This window comes from Belonocnema kinseyi, chromosome 8 (genome assembly GCF_010883055.1).
Source record: "Belonocnema kinseyi isolate 2016_QV_RU_SX_M_011 chromosome 8, B_treatae_v1, whole genome shotgun sequence".
Lineage (NCBI taxonomy): Eukaryota > Metazoa > Arthropoda > Insecta > Hymenoptera > Cynipidae > Belonocnema > Belonocnema kinseyi.
In genome coordinates this window covers 143,116,269-143,128,497 of record NC_046664.1, presented here as the reverse complement: position 1 = coordinate 143,128,497, position 12,229 = coordinate 143,116,269, and the positions used below count along the sequence as shown (strand labels likewise).

The 12,229-nt window shown below is 34.0% G+C and overlaps 1 protein-coding gene across 9 annotated transcripts in view; it reads left to right on the top strand.

Annotated features, from left to right (window-relative positions):
- The window catches only part of LOC117178320 (zinc finger protein Xfin-like), an 80,965-nt gene extending 68,996 nt beyond the window's left edge, over positions 1 to 11,969 (top strand). For all 9 annotated transcript variants that reach the window (XM_033369723.1, XM_033369718.1, XM_033369720.1 and 6 more), the window contains 4 exons: positions 682 to 918; positions 1,083 to 1,430; positions 10,907 to 11,079; positions 11,211 to 11,969. In XM_033369723.1, coding sequence (XP_033225614.1) covers positions 682 to 918; positions 1,083 to 1,430; positions 10,907 to 11,079; positions 11,211 to 11,388 — 936 coding nt within the window. In that variant the 3' untranslated portion in view covers positions 11,389 to 11,969. The remainder of the gene's footprint in view (positions 1 to 681; positions 919 to 1,082; positions 1,431 to 10,906; positions 11,080 to 11,210) is intronic.
- The last annotated feature ends 260 nt before the right edge of the window (positions 11,970 to 12,229 follow it).

The window sequence follows — 12,229 nt, the reverse complement described above, 5'->3', positions numbered from 1 at the left end:
CACATCTTAAGTGGGCAAGCCCCGATAATTGAAGGTTTTCTGATCATATTCCGCAACTCCAGTGAAACCCTTTCAACGTTTCGATGCAAAGGAATCTTGCATTACACTTTCGAGTGGTTTCACTCAAATCTGACGCGACTCTCCATAGCGAGGTGTAAGATGTTTACACATAAAAAAATGTTTCTTTTATGTGAAATTAAAATAAAATCAGATTTAAAAAAAGTATGTCACTGTGTATCAACCGTTTTTTGGTCAGCAAGCTTTTTTCGGTCAGCTTTTGCACGTCCTTAAATTTCAATTGTTGGTACGAGATATGAAGTATTCAGTGTATTTAAATTGTATATTACACTATGATACCAGTGGACCTAAAAAAATGGTTAATTTCCCTGTGGGAAATCTTCACTCTTTGCAAAAAATTGCAAGAACAATGAAATAATAATATTGAAATATTTATTTATTAATTAAATTTAAAAATAAACATTACACAGGACCGTTTCTCACGTGAGACCTAATTTTGCTTTTTGAATCATAGTAATTTTATTTAATATTGGTATATTATTAATTGACCACTCATATTTTTCTGCGCGTTATAGCTTATGCATAATAATAATAATAGTATTATACAATATTCTTATTATTACTTCACAAGAACTGAAAACAAAACAAACTGTTATTTTTTAGATGGTGGAAGAAAAGGATTATCTTATCAAAGATAGGCCAATAAAGCGAAGTGCTTTTTTTGATTCGAACACGTCGAAAAACGCCGTACGTTGTGGTATTTGTCTGCAGTGGTTTAGCAATCGCACAGAAATGATTGCTCACTTACAAACGCACTCAGATTCAGATTTACCTAATAACTTTCGTTGTGGTTTATGTACAAAAACTTTTGAAGAAAAATGGCAATTAACAAGGCATGAAGTAAGACTGATTTTTCGATTCTTGCATGCACATTCAACCCAAGAACAACAACGCGTGGGTGAAATCCCACGTTTTTAGTAGTGTTTCGAACTTTCACGTTGTTGTACTTGGGTTAACAAACAATTCAGTCTATTACACAATCTAATTTTCGTTGTCTGTTGTAGGCTTTTCATGAACGCACGAGCATAACGACTTATATTTGCACAGCTTGTAACGAAGTTTTTGCAGACAAACCCTCTTACAAAACTCATCAAGGGAAGCACTCTGTTGACAAAACGTATCATTGTGCGAAATGCAATAAGATTTTTTTTAAGGAATTCTCTTTGCTAACGCATCATTGTACTGGAAAACCCATATTTAGTCAGAAAAACGCTATTCCGAAGATATTGCAAAGGAGTGCATCCTTGTTTAGCGCTAATAAGAAATACAAATGCTCGAAGTGTAACGCAACTTTTGCCAATTCGCAATCTAGGAATTCGCATATGAGAGTTCATACTGAAGCACATTCTATGGTGAGTCAATGTTATAATTTCTTACATTTTATGTTGATTTTACCGACTATTATAAAAATTATATCATGAACATAAATGCTTATGCATGATGTCTTTCTTGATGGTTTGTATTTCCGATACATTTTTATGTAATAACAATTGCACAACTAACATCATAAAGGAAATTAGGATCCGAAAAACGGATACCATTAAGGCATAATTGAATGAATACATGAAAATGAATACCCACAAGATAATTGAAGATGCTTCAAGTTCACATTGATCAACCGAAAGCGTGTAAATGAGTCTAACCTATCGGAACCTTCTATTCTTTCGTACTTTTAGGTCTTTCACTTAAAAATCAAGTAGCCAACAATTCTGAGATTTTTATAGAAACTCTATGTACATCTAACGTTTCACAGTTGAAAAAAGTCACAAGAAACATTTAGCTGCTAAGGTGAAATATGTTATATTTTCGACACCTTGGTCAGCTTTACATTCAAAAGGTGCTAATTTTAATTTAATTTTCCTCAACTTCGAAAGAGTCAACCTATTAGAAAGGTGGAAAGTACGTCAATAAAACTATTTCAAATTTGAAAAAAAATAATTAGAAAACGATTTTATCTTTATAGTATAATCCACAACGATATCAGTAAGCAAGGGCAGTTATGAACGTGTGTGTCGGGCTTGGGCATAAGTTTAAGGCACGTACACAATTAACCGATCCACTTATAGACGAAATATCCGGAAATTTCACTCGGGCTCGAAGATGATGTTCCTTTTCTCCAAAAGCGGTCCGTTGTAGGGTGTTTACTTTTACACCGTACGGTGTCTGGAGCAGACACTTTTACATACCAGGCTTATTTTAAAGATGCAAAAAATCATACGGGAGCTTTCCACGACGATTTTCCTGGCACTTGGCGCAAGAACGTAATAAAAAAGTCAGATGTGTTGCTATAATTAAATCATGTGAAAAACTAATGTGAATAAACACGTTTATGTTATTTGTTACTTTTAAATATGTGTTTTCTTGTGCTCACCTAACAGATGGTACGATAAAATCCTGACGTTCGATTCTAATCTGAAACATTTACCAAAAAGTTTAAACCTGAGATCAATTTTTCGAGAGAAGCTGACGGGTTTGGGAATTTATTCAGAGGTCAGTCGATAACCTACTCTGAGTCCTTTGGGGGTTCGAAAGGTGCTTGGCTGCGAAGCAGAAGATTGAAGCCAGTTTTGCAGACGTATGGCGATATCAGAAATGACCCACTACTTTCTTGCAAACTAGCGCGGTGTAGTTGGAGACGTTTTTGGTTAGTCGGGTCCATATAATGGACCTTGGCGGTAATCTTCTTCGGCAATATCTGCAACTATATTTCACGAATTTTACTGTCAAATTAATACTTCCAGAGAAAGTAAAAAAAATTTTTCCTTTGTCGATATTTTTATCCTACAGGTCTTAACTTTCATCGATTAAAAAAACTTTTTTGTAGAAAACTGTGATATAAAAAGACATATTTTCCCGTTAGTACCAAATTGAAATTGAAAATTTTTTCGAGCATTCTAATGTGGATGGTGGACTAACCAAGGGGGCCGGAAATGGTCAACTTTAGTCTCGGTTATTTTGATAATGAAAGTTCATTACCTGAGTAAGAATTGGCCAACGTATTTTTACGAAATTTTTTCGCCCTTTTCGAGAAAATCGAATTAGAATTATTCGCCACAAGGAATATAGAGTTTGGCAAAACATACCTTAAATTGACTGGCAGCTCAAGCGATAGAGCTTTGGCTTCATAGCCGAAAGGTTGCATGTTTGATTCTCGCTCCCTAAATTTTTGCATTTTATTTTATATTTGAAAAAAGACCTGATTGTTTTTGTATTAAAGAAATGTTTGCTTCAGAAGGTGTGAAATATGAATAGCATCCAGACCTGGATGATAGTTTTTTGTTTTTTAATTAACCTATTGGAACAAAATTTAGTAATGGCGATAAAATTAGAAAATAATATTTATAAATATTTTAATAAAGACAAAAAAAAGTGTAAGCCGCGAGAATCGAAAATGCAACCTTTCTTATCTGAAATATGTTAAGTAAAAATCGTGTAAAAGATGAGTGTTTCGGGTAAAATGATTTAAAATGCACAAATACACTAAATTTATATTTATAATGGAAAGTTAAAAATTATGAAATTGAATAAGGATGATTAACAAAACTGATGAAGAAAAGTAACAACTTAAAGTCTATTGCATGATAAAGGCGTGAATATAAGTGAAAAAAAAAATAAAAAAAATTACGAAATAAAACCATTCGGAATCAATAATCAATTTATCGGACAGCAAAGGATATAAACGAGTGCGGTTGATTCCCTTGCCAATTGTCAACTGTCAATCTGACGCCACCCTTCAATCAATCTCACCCCTTTCACCAATCCTTTAGTCTATTCAAGCTCTTAGGAAAATTCCATCATTTTCCGATGGACTTTCGCAGTACTGGCTCGTAAAGAGTGTTCACCCTGACGTACAATTTTAATTTTAATTTACATTTGTGCTTCCTCAACATTCCCCTTCCTGTATTCCTAAATTGGGAATATCAATCTGCAATGTGTCCTGATGAGTAATAAAATACGAAACATTAAAATAAGCATTATTTTGAAATCAGCAATTCAAAAATATTATTATTCGGAATCTACGTTTCTTGACGATTACAACGATACGTCACAATCAAAAGATTAAATTTAAAATATGTTGACGCAGATTTTAGTTTATGTTTTGACACTGGCTTGCCTTATGGAGTTTTCCGTAGTATAGGTGAAAATGCAACAGCTGATTTTTTAGAAACTTTGTTGACAATTCAACTGTTGAATTTTCTAGAAAAGTTGTGTACTAAAAATTCCACTTTTAAAATGTATAGAAACTTCGTCTGTTGTTAAATCTACTGTTGGAATTTTTATCAAATTTGTCTCTAGGAAATTTACAAACCCAAAAATTAATTTTCTACAATAAAGGGGAAGCTTCGACGACATACATGAATTTTCTACTAAATAGTTCAACTGGCAACTAAAGCGAATCCTCTTATTATTATATAAACTACTAATCTTTAATAATAATAAATCTAAATTTAAAGAATGTAGATTAAAATAATTAGGTTAATTATTCATGTTATTAATATTATTCTAAAAATTGAAGATAATAAACAAAATTATTTCTTCGAATAAAATTTAAAGTTAAAAAAAATCTTTAATATCAATGCTTAGTTAAATAATTACTTTAACCTGTATTATGAAATTAAGACATTTATAGGGAGACTTAAATTTATATATTTTTAAAGAATCGGCTGCTGAAAATTAATAAATTTTAATACTTAATAGTTAAAGCACTTGGTTGGAATTAATTTTTTTTTGTTGAAGATTTACTATTCATCTCTTCATTTAAAAAATCTTTTTTTTTTTGTTTTAAGATTAATTTTTAAACTGAAAATATAACTTTTTGCGGGTACTTTAGCACATTAGTTGGAAATTTATCTATTTGATTTAAAATTGAATTCGTTTTTTTTTTGAAGTCTAACTTTTTAATCTGAAAATTCAACTATTCCATTTTTGGTTGAAAAATTATCTTTTTAAGTGTAACAGCCTACTAGGTATTTGATTAAAAATTCATGTACACAAGAACCCCTATATAAGAACAGTTTCGGGGGTTGCCTCGCACTGGCCTTGAGATTAAATCAGTCTGCGGAAACGTAAACAGTCTATTGTAAACTGGTGGCGACCCATTGTTGGCACATTCACATACTGCTGTGAAAAACTCGTTTTTTCTTATTTTGTTAAAAAAAATTTACTGGCAATTCAACTATTCCATTTTCGATTGAAAAATGTATTGTTTTTAGTTGTCAATTGGGACTTTCGTTTTCAGCATGAAAGTATGAGATAGCGGGAATTGCTGATGCTGAGGTTTGCTGATATTTTTGTTAAATTTGAGGTGAGTGGATTGTGGAAGTTATGGATAAGAAAGAAATTAGGCGGGAAATTTCTGGAAGCCGAAAACAAATAGGAAAAATTCAGGGAAAAGTTAGACAAGGGGATGCAGTCATTAGAACAAAAACTAGAAAAGCAGGAAGATAATAAAAAAGTAGATGAGATTTAAGGTAAGATAAACAAAATAGAAAGCTCGTACCATGAATTGGGCGGGGCGAGATTGGGAATGCGGAGAAGAAAAGGCTGAGAAAAATAGAAAAAAAGAGAAAAGAAAGAAAAGGAAATAGAATGATAAAGGGTCTAAGATTTGAGGTGAAAGAGCTAAAGGAACAAGTGAAAGAAGTACTAAAAAGGTAAGGAAAAGGTTTTAAAAAATATAGCAGGAGAATGCGTTTATTTTGTACGCTGGTATGGTCAGGATTAGGTTATGAGGGAGAGCTATGGGGATAGAAAAAAGGAAAGATATGGAGAGTTTACAAGAAAGGTATATAAGGTGGATACTAGGGGTAGACAGGACGACGCCAGGATATATGTTTAGAGAAGAAGCACAAAGGGATAAATTATATACTAGAAATAAGGGCGATAGTATTACGAAATGGGAAGAGGAAAGAAGGGAGTTCTTTATTGTTAGAGATATTGAAGACGGGACTGGAGTAAACTATGAAAAGTTGGAAAAAAAGAGAGGGAAAGACAATTAATAGAAGGATGGAGTTGATTGAGGAAGCAAAATGAAATAAATGGTATAAGAGGATAAAAAAGAAAGGAGTACGAAATTATTTAGAAAAAGGATGAGGAGAGAGAAGGTGGGCTCGAATAGAAAGATTTAGATTGGGAAATGAGGTAAGGGAGTGCATGTATTAGGAAAAGGAAGAGAACAGAAAGTGCAGAATATGTGGATGGAAGGATGAAGCATGGGAGCACGTATGGGAAGGTTGTAGAAGAATGGAAGCTAACGGAAGCTGACAAGAGAATGTGGTAAAGATTTTAGGGGAGGATGGATTAGGGGGAGAATGAATGAAGAAGTTACTGGGTGCTAGGGGAGCGAATGAGAAAGAATGAAAAAATGCATATGGAAAAAAAGCGAAATGGAGGTATAAGAGAAGTGAACAAAAAAGGAAACGGAAGGCGCTTAGGTTAGAAGCGTAATGATTATAAGTAATGGTTACGTAATAGCATAAGTAGACTAATAGCGAATTCGGTTATCCTGCACCGAAGCAGGTCAGAGTGAGGAAGTAGAAGTAAGAAGAATTAAGATGGAGCGGCCGGAGTGCTCTTGGAGTACGGCAGTGCAGGATAACCGAATGTGCTACAAGATTCGGTTGCGCTCTCTTTCTCTATTTAGTGCTCTGTTTAGTATCTTAGTGCTGTTTAGTTTTTTCTTTTAATTTGTTTGAATTGAGTACATTCTCCATAGTGCGTCAGCCGCCGTATTTTCTTTTCCTTTTTTAAAATTATGAATTATGAATTTTCAGACATAAACTGGGATAGGGGAGCACTTTTCAGTCAAAAGTGGTTCAAGCTAGCCGTGTGTCATTATCGTCGGATTAACCAAATAAAAGACCATTCATCTTGTGTGATGTATTGGATTTCGAATTCCATCACTATTAAGTAGATGAAATTTTGTATGTAATTAAAACGCTGTTTTGGTTAAGTTACAGTCGTAAGAATTTAGAAAAGGGATTTCAATAATTCTATCTTTATATAAAGGGAACGCATAAGGGACAGTGTAGAATGTGTGGTCTTCATTCTGGAATTTAAAGTGTCCTTATTTTTGAACTTCATGCTTATCATTTTTCATAGAGAATTGTTTTCACACAATTCTGTTGGATACATTGGATGAAACATTTTATCTTCTATAGCTTTTGTTCAAGATTCACTGTCCACTACTAATCGGAATGTTCTGGTTGTTCTTTATATGTTAACTGATATAGATTTGAGTCTTCCAGATACATGTAAAATTAGATCACGGTTGGATTCATTTTTGAGTCTTAAGTTTGTATCACTGTTTCAACTAATTGACAAGACTTTCTTGATTTATTCTTACTTGAGGTATTCGTGTGTTCGGCTGGCCTTGGGAGAAATTTTGATTCTAGTTATAATTGTTTTAGGACACGATAAGGACTTATTGTGATTCAGGACAGTGGATTTTTTATAATTAACCGTCTTTTGCAGCGTGTGAGGATCTAGAATGAGGTTTGAACACCGTGGTATATTTCGTTGTTTTTCGTGGAACCAAATTTCTTAATCTAATGCATCTTATTGTAATCTGTTTATATTATTTGGTCTCAAATATCGAATTAGTGTACAAATTTCAGCGTTCAAACTCGGTATGTATTTTCTAATTACTGCTTTTCCTTAATTTGTAAGGCTGTGCTACGACATATTTCCGAAGAGTGTCCTGACTATAGTGCGTATTTAATTTTGGTTTAACCTTGTCTAAATCTCATATTGAAATTTTGAACATTTTTGGCAGTCTTTTGCTTGCAAGCCTCTATTTTTACTCTTTGAAGTGAAACTGAGCCGACAAGTCCTAGATTTTGTCTCACAGCTTTGTACAAGTTTAAGTCATCGTAACTACGAGGCATGTCCAGAAAGTAAATGTACTGGATTTTTATAGACTTTACAAAGATTTATCAAAAGTTACATGCTTATAATTGTATATATGTAAGTTATTTTTCCAAGTATTCGTCATCCTTCTCAATGAAGGTGGTGGGGCGAGGGATCAATTTTGGTATGCCGATGTCAAAGAACTCTGCCGCCACCTCCTTCCCCCACTTCTCGACCTCCCCCTTAATTCCTCGACCGTTGAAAAATGTTTTCCAACGATGTGCATCTTAAGGGAAGTGAAAAGATGACACTCTGAAGACGCTAGATTAGGGGAATGCACGGGCTGTTTCAAAACATCCCATCCGAATGAGTCCAAAAGTTGCTTCGTAGAGTTGGTCGTGCGGAATCTGGCATTGCCGTGAATCAGGCAGATTCCCTTTGTCAACATTCCCCTCCTTTTATTCTGAATCGCCCTCCTCAATGTGTTTAGAGTCTCCCAATATCTTGCAACGTTGATGATCTCCCCTTAAGACAAACATTCAATAAAAATTATGCCTTTGGAGTCCCAAAACACGGATGCCATGATTTTTTTGGCTGAAATGGTGGTTTTGAACTTTTTGGCTGAGAGTACGGCGGTTTTTAAATTCGTGACACCAGTTGTGCACCCTCTTACGATTTATAGCTTTTACACCATGAGCATTTTTTAACTCATTAAACACCTCGGCCGGAGATTTTCCCTTCACGACGAAGTACCGGATGACGGCGCGGATTTCGCACTTGGCGGCAGATTCAATCAACATGTTTCAGAAGAAATGTTCCTTCGCCCAGTTTCCCACTTGCGGGTCTCGTTTTGGTCTCGTTTTGAAGGGGAGGGATTAACCTAAACGGCATAACGTAGTACCGTAATGTAGTACGGTGTCTGGCCACAGTACGAGCTGCGGGAAACACGGTTACGCCTTGAACGTCGCGTACGATTGAGTGCCGACTTGTATTAACGGAAAATCTCACGAATAGCTCGCTGTATCAATCTTGAATAAAACGCTGTAACCCTTTGCCATCCAGCGGAGGGCGTGCTGAGATCCCGGTTCTCCCTAGCAACTGTCGAATTCCGAAGAGGTTAAGGTCCATCATAATTCGGACCCCCCCCCCCCTCCAGTGAAAAAAGCACGCAAAATTTCGTCCCTTTGGTTACTATAATCAAACTGGATTAGTAAGCTGTTTTCGATATGTGACAAATGAGAATTTAAACCCAAAATCGTTGATAATTTATTTATATGAAACGAAGGACTAATAGATAATAATTCTTCCTGTGAGCATCTAGAGTTGGCACTTTCTATTTCTTTTATGAAATCTTTTCTTTTTTTCATCTTTTCCCCGTAGAGGTAATATTTTATCTTCACTTGGGCTGACTTGATTTAATTCAAAATGTTGCGTTTGTCACCCATCCGTTGCATTGCCACATCTTTAACTCCCGTGGCCTGTAACGCGAGTCGGTGGCGATGATTTTTCGGATCACCCGTCTTCTATATCCGTAAGCATTTTCGAATTTCGAGTTCCGAATTTTCTAAAAATAGGATCTTAATTTTTCTTAAATGTATTCTAACATACAGATTTTTTTCCATGGGATATTCTAATAAATTGTTTCCATTAAAGAAGTTTTAGAGTAATTCAGATTCTGTACTTATAGTTATTGGCAAATGTGTCGCCTGATTGTGTCGCGTTTAACGTTACCAAATTCACTGTATTAAATGTTTTTCAACTCAAGCTTAATTCAAAGTAAGATTCTCGATTCATTGAGGGAACTGGAGTTTTATTAGCATATACAGTATAGTTACTGATATTCTATTGGTGAAGAGGATTTATAAGCGAATTAATTTGCAAGGTTTAGCTGGTCTATCCTGTTTCTATTTTGCTTATTTTAAACTTTAAACTGGAGCTTAGCACGCTCTAAGACTGATCGTTTATTTAAAGAACCCAAGTTTTTAAAGTTTTCGGCAGAGGTAATCCTTCGTCGAATAGAATTTATACTCAGCTTATTCTCTATTAGAGTTTAAAATGCAGTAACTTTGGTGAATTATGGAGTAAACTTGACCTACCAGGCAAACATAGTAGCCTTGTCGTCTTGCTACTGTCCTATAATTGATCGCAAATTTGTGACGGGGGAATATAAGTGAAGTGTAAATATATACTTGTGATTAAAAATCATTTATTATAACTTTGAAAGTATGGCCGTATAACAGACTTCTCATTACAACAATTCAAGTAGTAATACTTACCTAGTCATCGATGAGTCGATTCCAAGCGTCATTAATTACAAAGTGGGGGTTGTGAGGTGCAAGCGTAGTACATTCTACTTTAAGACTAATTTAATGGAGATTGCATGGTGACAGCGTGACAATGGCCTCACTTTGTTAATATTTCAAAAAGTAAATACTAAAATTACGAGATATTGCGATTCAGAGGTATAAAATTAAACAGTATAATACATGGTAAAAATTAAAAGTCCGAACATGATATGTAGAGATTTAGGAGTGAAAGTGTCAATTTCAATTCAAACATTGTAAAAGTTTTTATGTAGCCATTCGTCAAAATTTTCCGCATGAAAAATTTTAATTTGGTTATTTCTTTTTCATTATGAGAAAGTTTTTAATTTTTATAGTGAACGCCGAATTTTATGGACCTAACAATTTTATTCTTCAATATTATTAAACGCAAAATACTTAAAAACTGAAAACACTGTTATTAATTGTACTATTTTTGGTGAGAAAGAAAACATTATCTGGAGAAAAAGTGCCTCAGCTATCTGAGAAAATTTTAATTTTCTATTTCATAATATCGAAAATATTATTAGACTCGCCAGGAAGTTGATATATTTTGCAAAAAAAGCGAAGAATAAATATAAATCAAGAAAGTGTTGAGACTAATAAAATGTTTGCATTCATTTTTAGATCCTAACTATTATTTATCATTTATCTTACAGATGAAAGTTAAAAAAAAAGAATTGAAAAAAAAACTTGAAGTAGAGGCGATGCCAAAACTTAGTCCCGAAACTTCAACTAGTTCTTCAGTGCCTCATATTGAAGAGAAGGCTGACGCTGCTAAAGCGATTATGGTAGCACCAGTTAAACGAACATTGATTAGAACTGCTGAAGGGTAAGTTATATGAAGATTCAAAATATAATTAGATATTTTTGAAGCGAAACATGAATTAAATCATGTGACATTAAACTCATTAATCGCGTTGTTCACTAAACTTATCAAGCTATTCTAAATTTTATTTACAGTTATCGCTGTGGCGTATGTCAGTCCCCATTCATCCTTCGAGATTTAGCTGTAGCGCATCTTCGCTCTGCTCATCCAGTAATGCCTTATCAGTGTCCTTATTGTAAAAAGCGATTTACAACACAGTACATGTTTACACATCATATAAAAGCTGATCATCCTGATGAAACGGAAAATTGAAATATTGATTGGTTTCTAGAACACAGACGCCATGTAAATATTTCATGAAGTGCCTAATTAGTAGCAACTTAGTGTAATTGGACATTTCATGAAATGCCTAGATATTTCACGAACTGCTAGAGGATTGTCTATGATATACAGTTACATTATCTTCCTAGCGTCCTATACAGCACAAAGTGTAATAGAGTTAAATGAATATATTTTTAAATAATCACCATTTAACCATAGGTTTTGATTATTTAAAAAAATTTTTTTAGGAAGCAAGCGGTAATAAAGTTCAATTAATATAATATACTTTGACACTTTCAGTTTTTTAAATTATAGAACAATTGCGCAGTTCATAAAATGACTAAAAATGGGAGATAGCGAGTGTAATTGTCGTTTATTACACAATCCGCTAGCAGTTCATGAACCTGATTAAAGTAGAGGTTGGAAAAAAACTGAAACCAGACTCCGGCCCGAAAAAAGTCGACCATTCCCACAGTTTCGGGCTCTTTGCACTCCACTAGAATTAAGAGGAGATTATGGAACTTTTAAAGGCTAATTATATAATATTCCTGAAAAATATATTGCTAGAAAATGGATGAAAAGACGCAATTCATTTATCTACTGGCCACAAGTCATTGTTATAGATACATTAAAGTTATCGCAAAATACTTTTTTTTGTGTAGGTACTCTTCCTACTTATAAACTATGTACATTTACATGTATATGTAAACACGAGTTGGAGATAGCTGAACTACACTTTAAAAAATAAGGTATGTTTACAGACTTTTTTATGGACGATTTGTTTTTCCAAAAAGCCTTAATGCAATTAGACTACAATTTGACTTTGAATAAT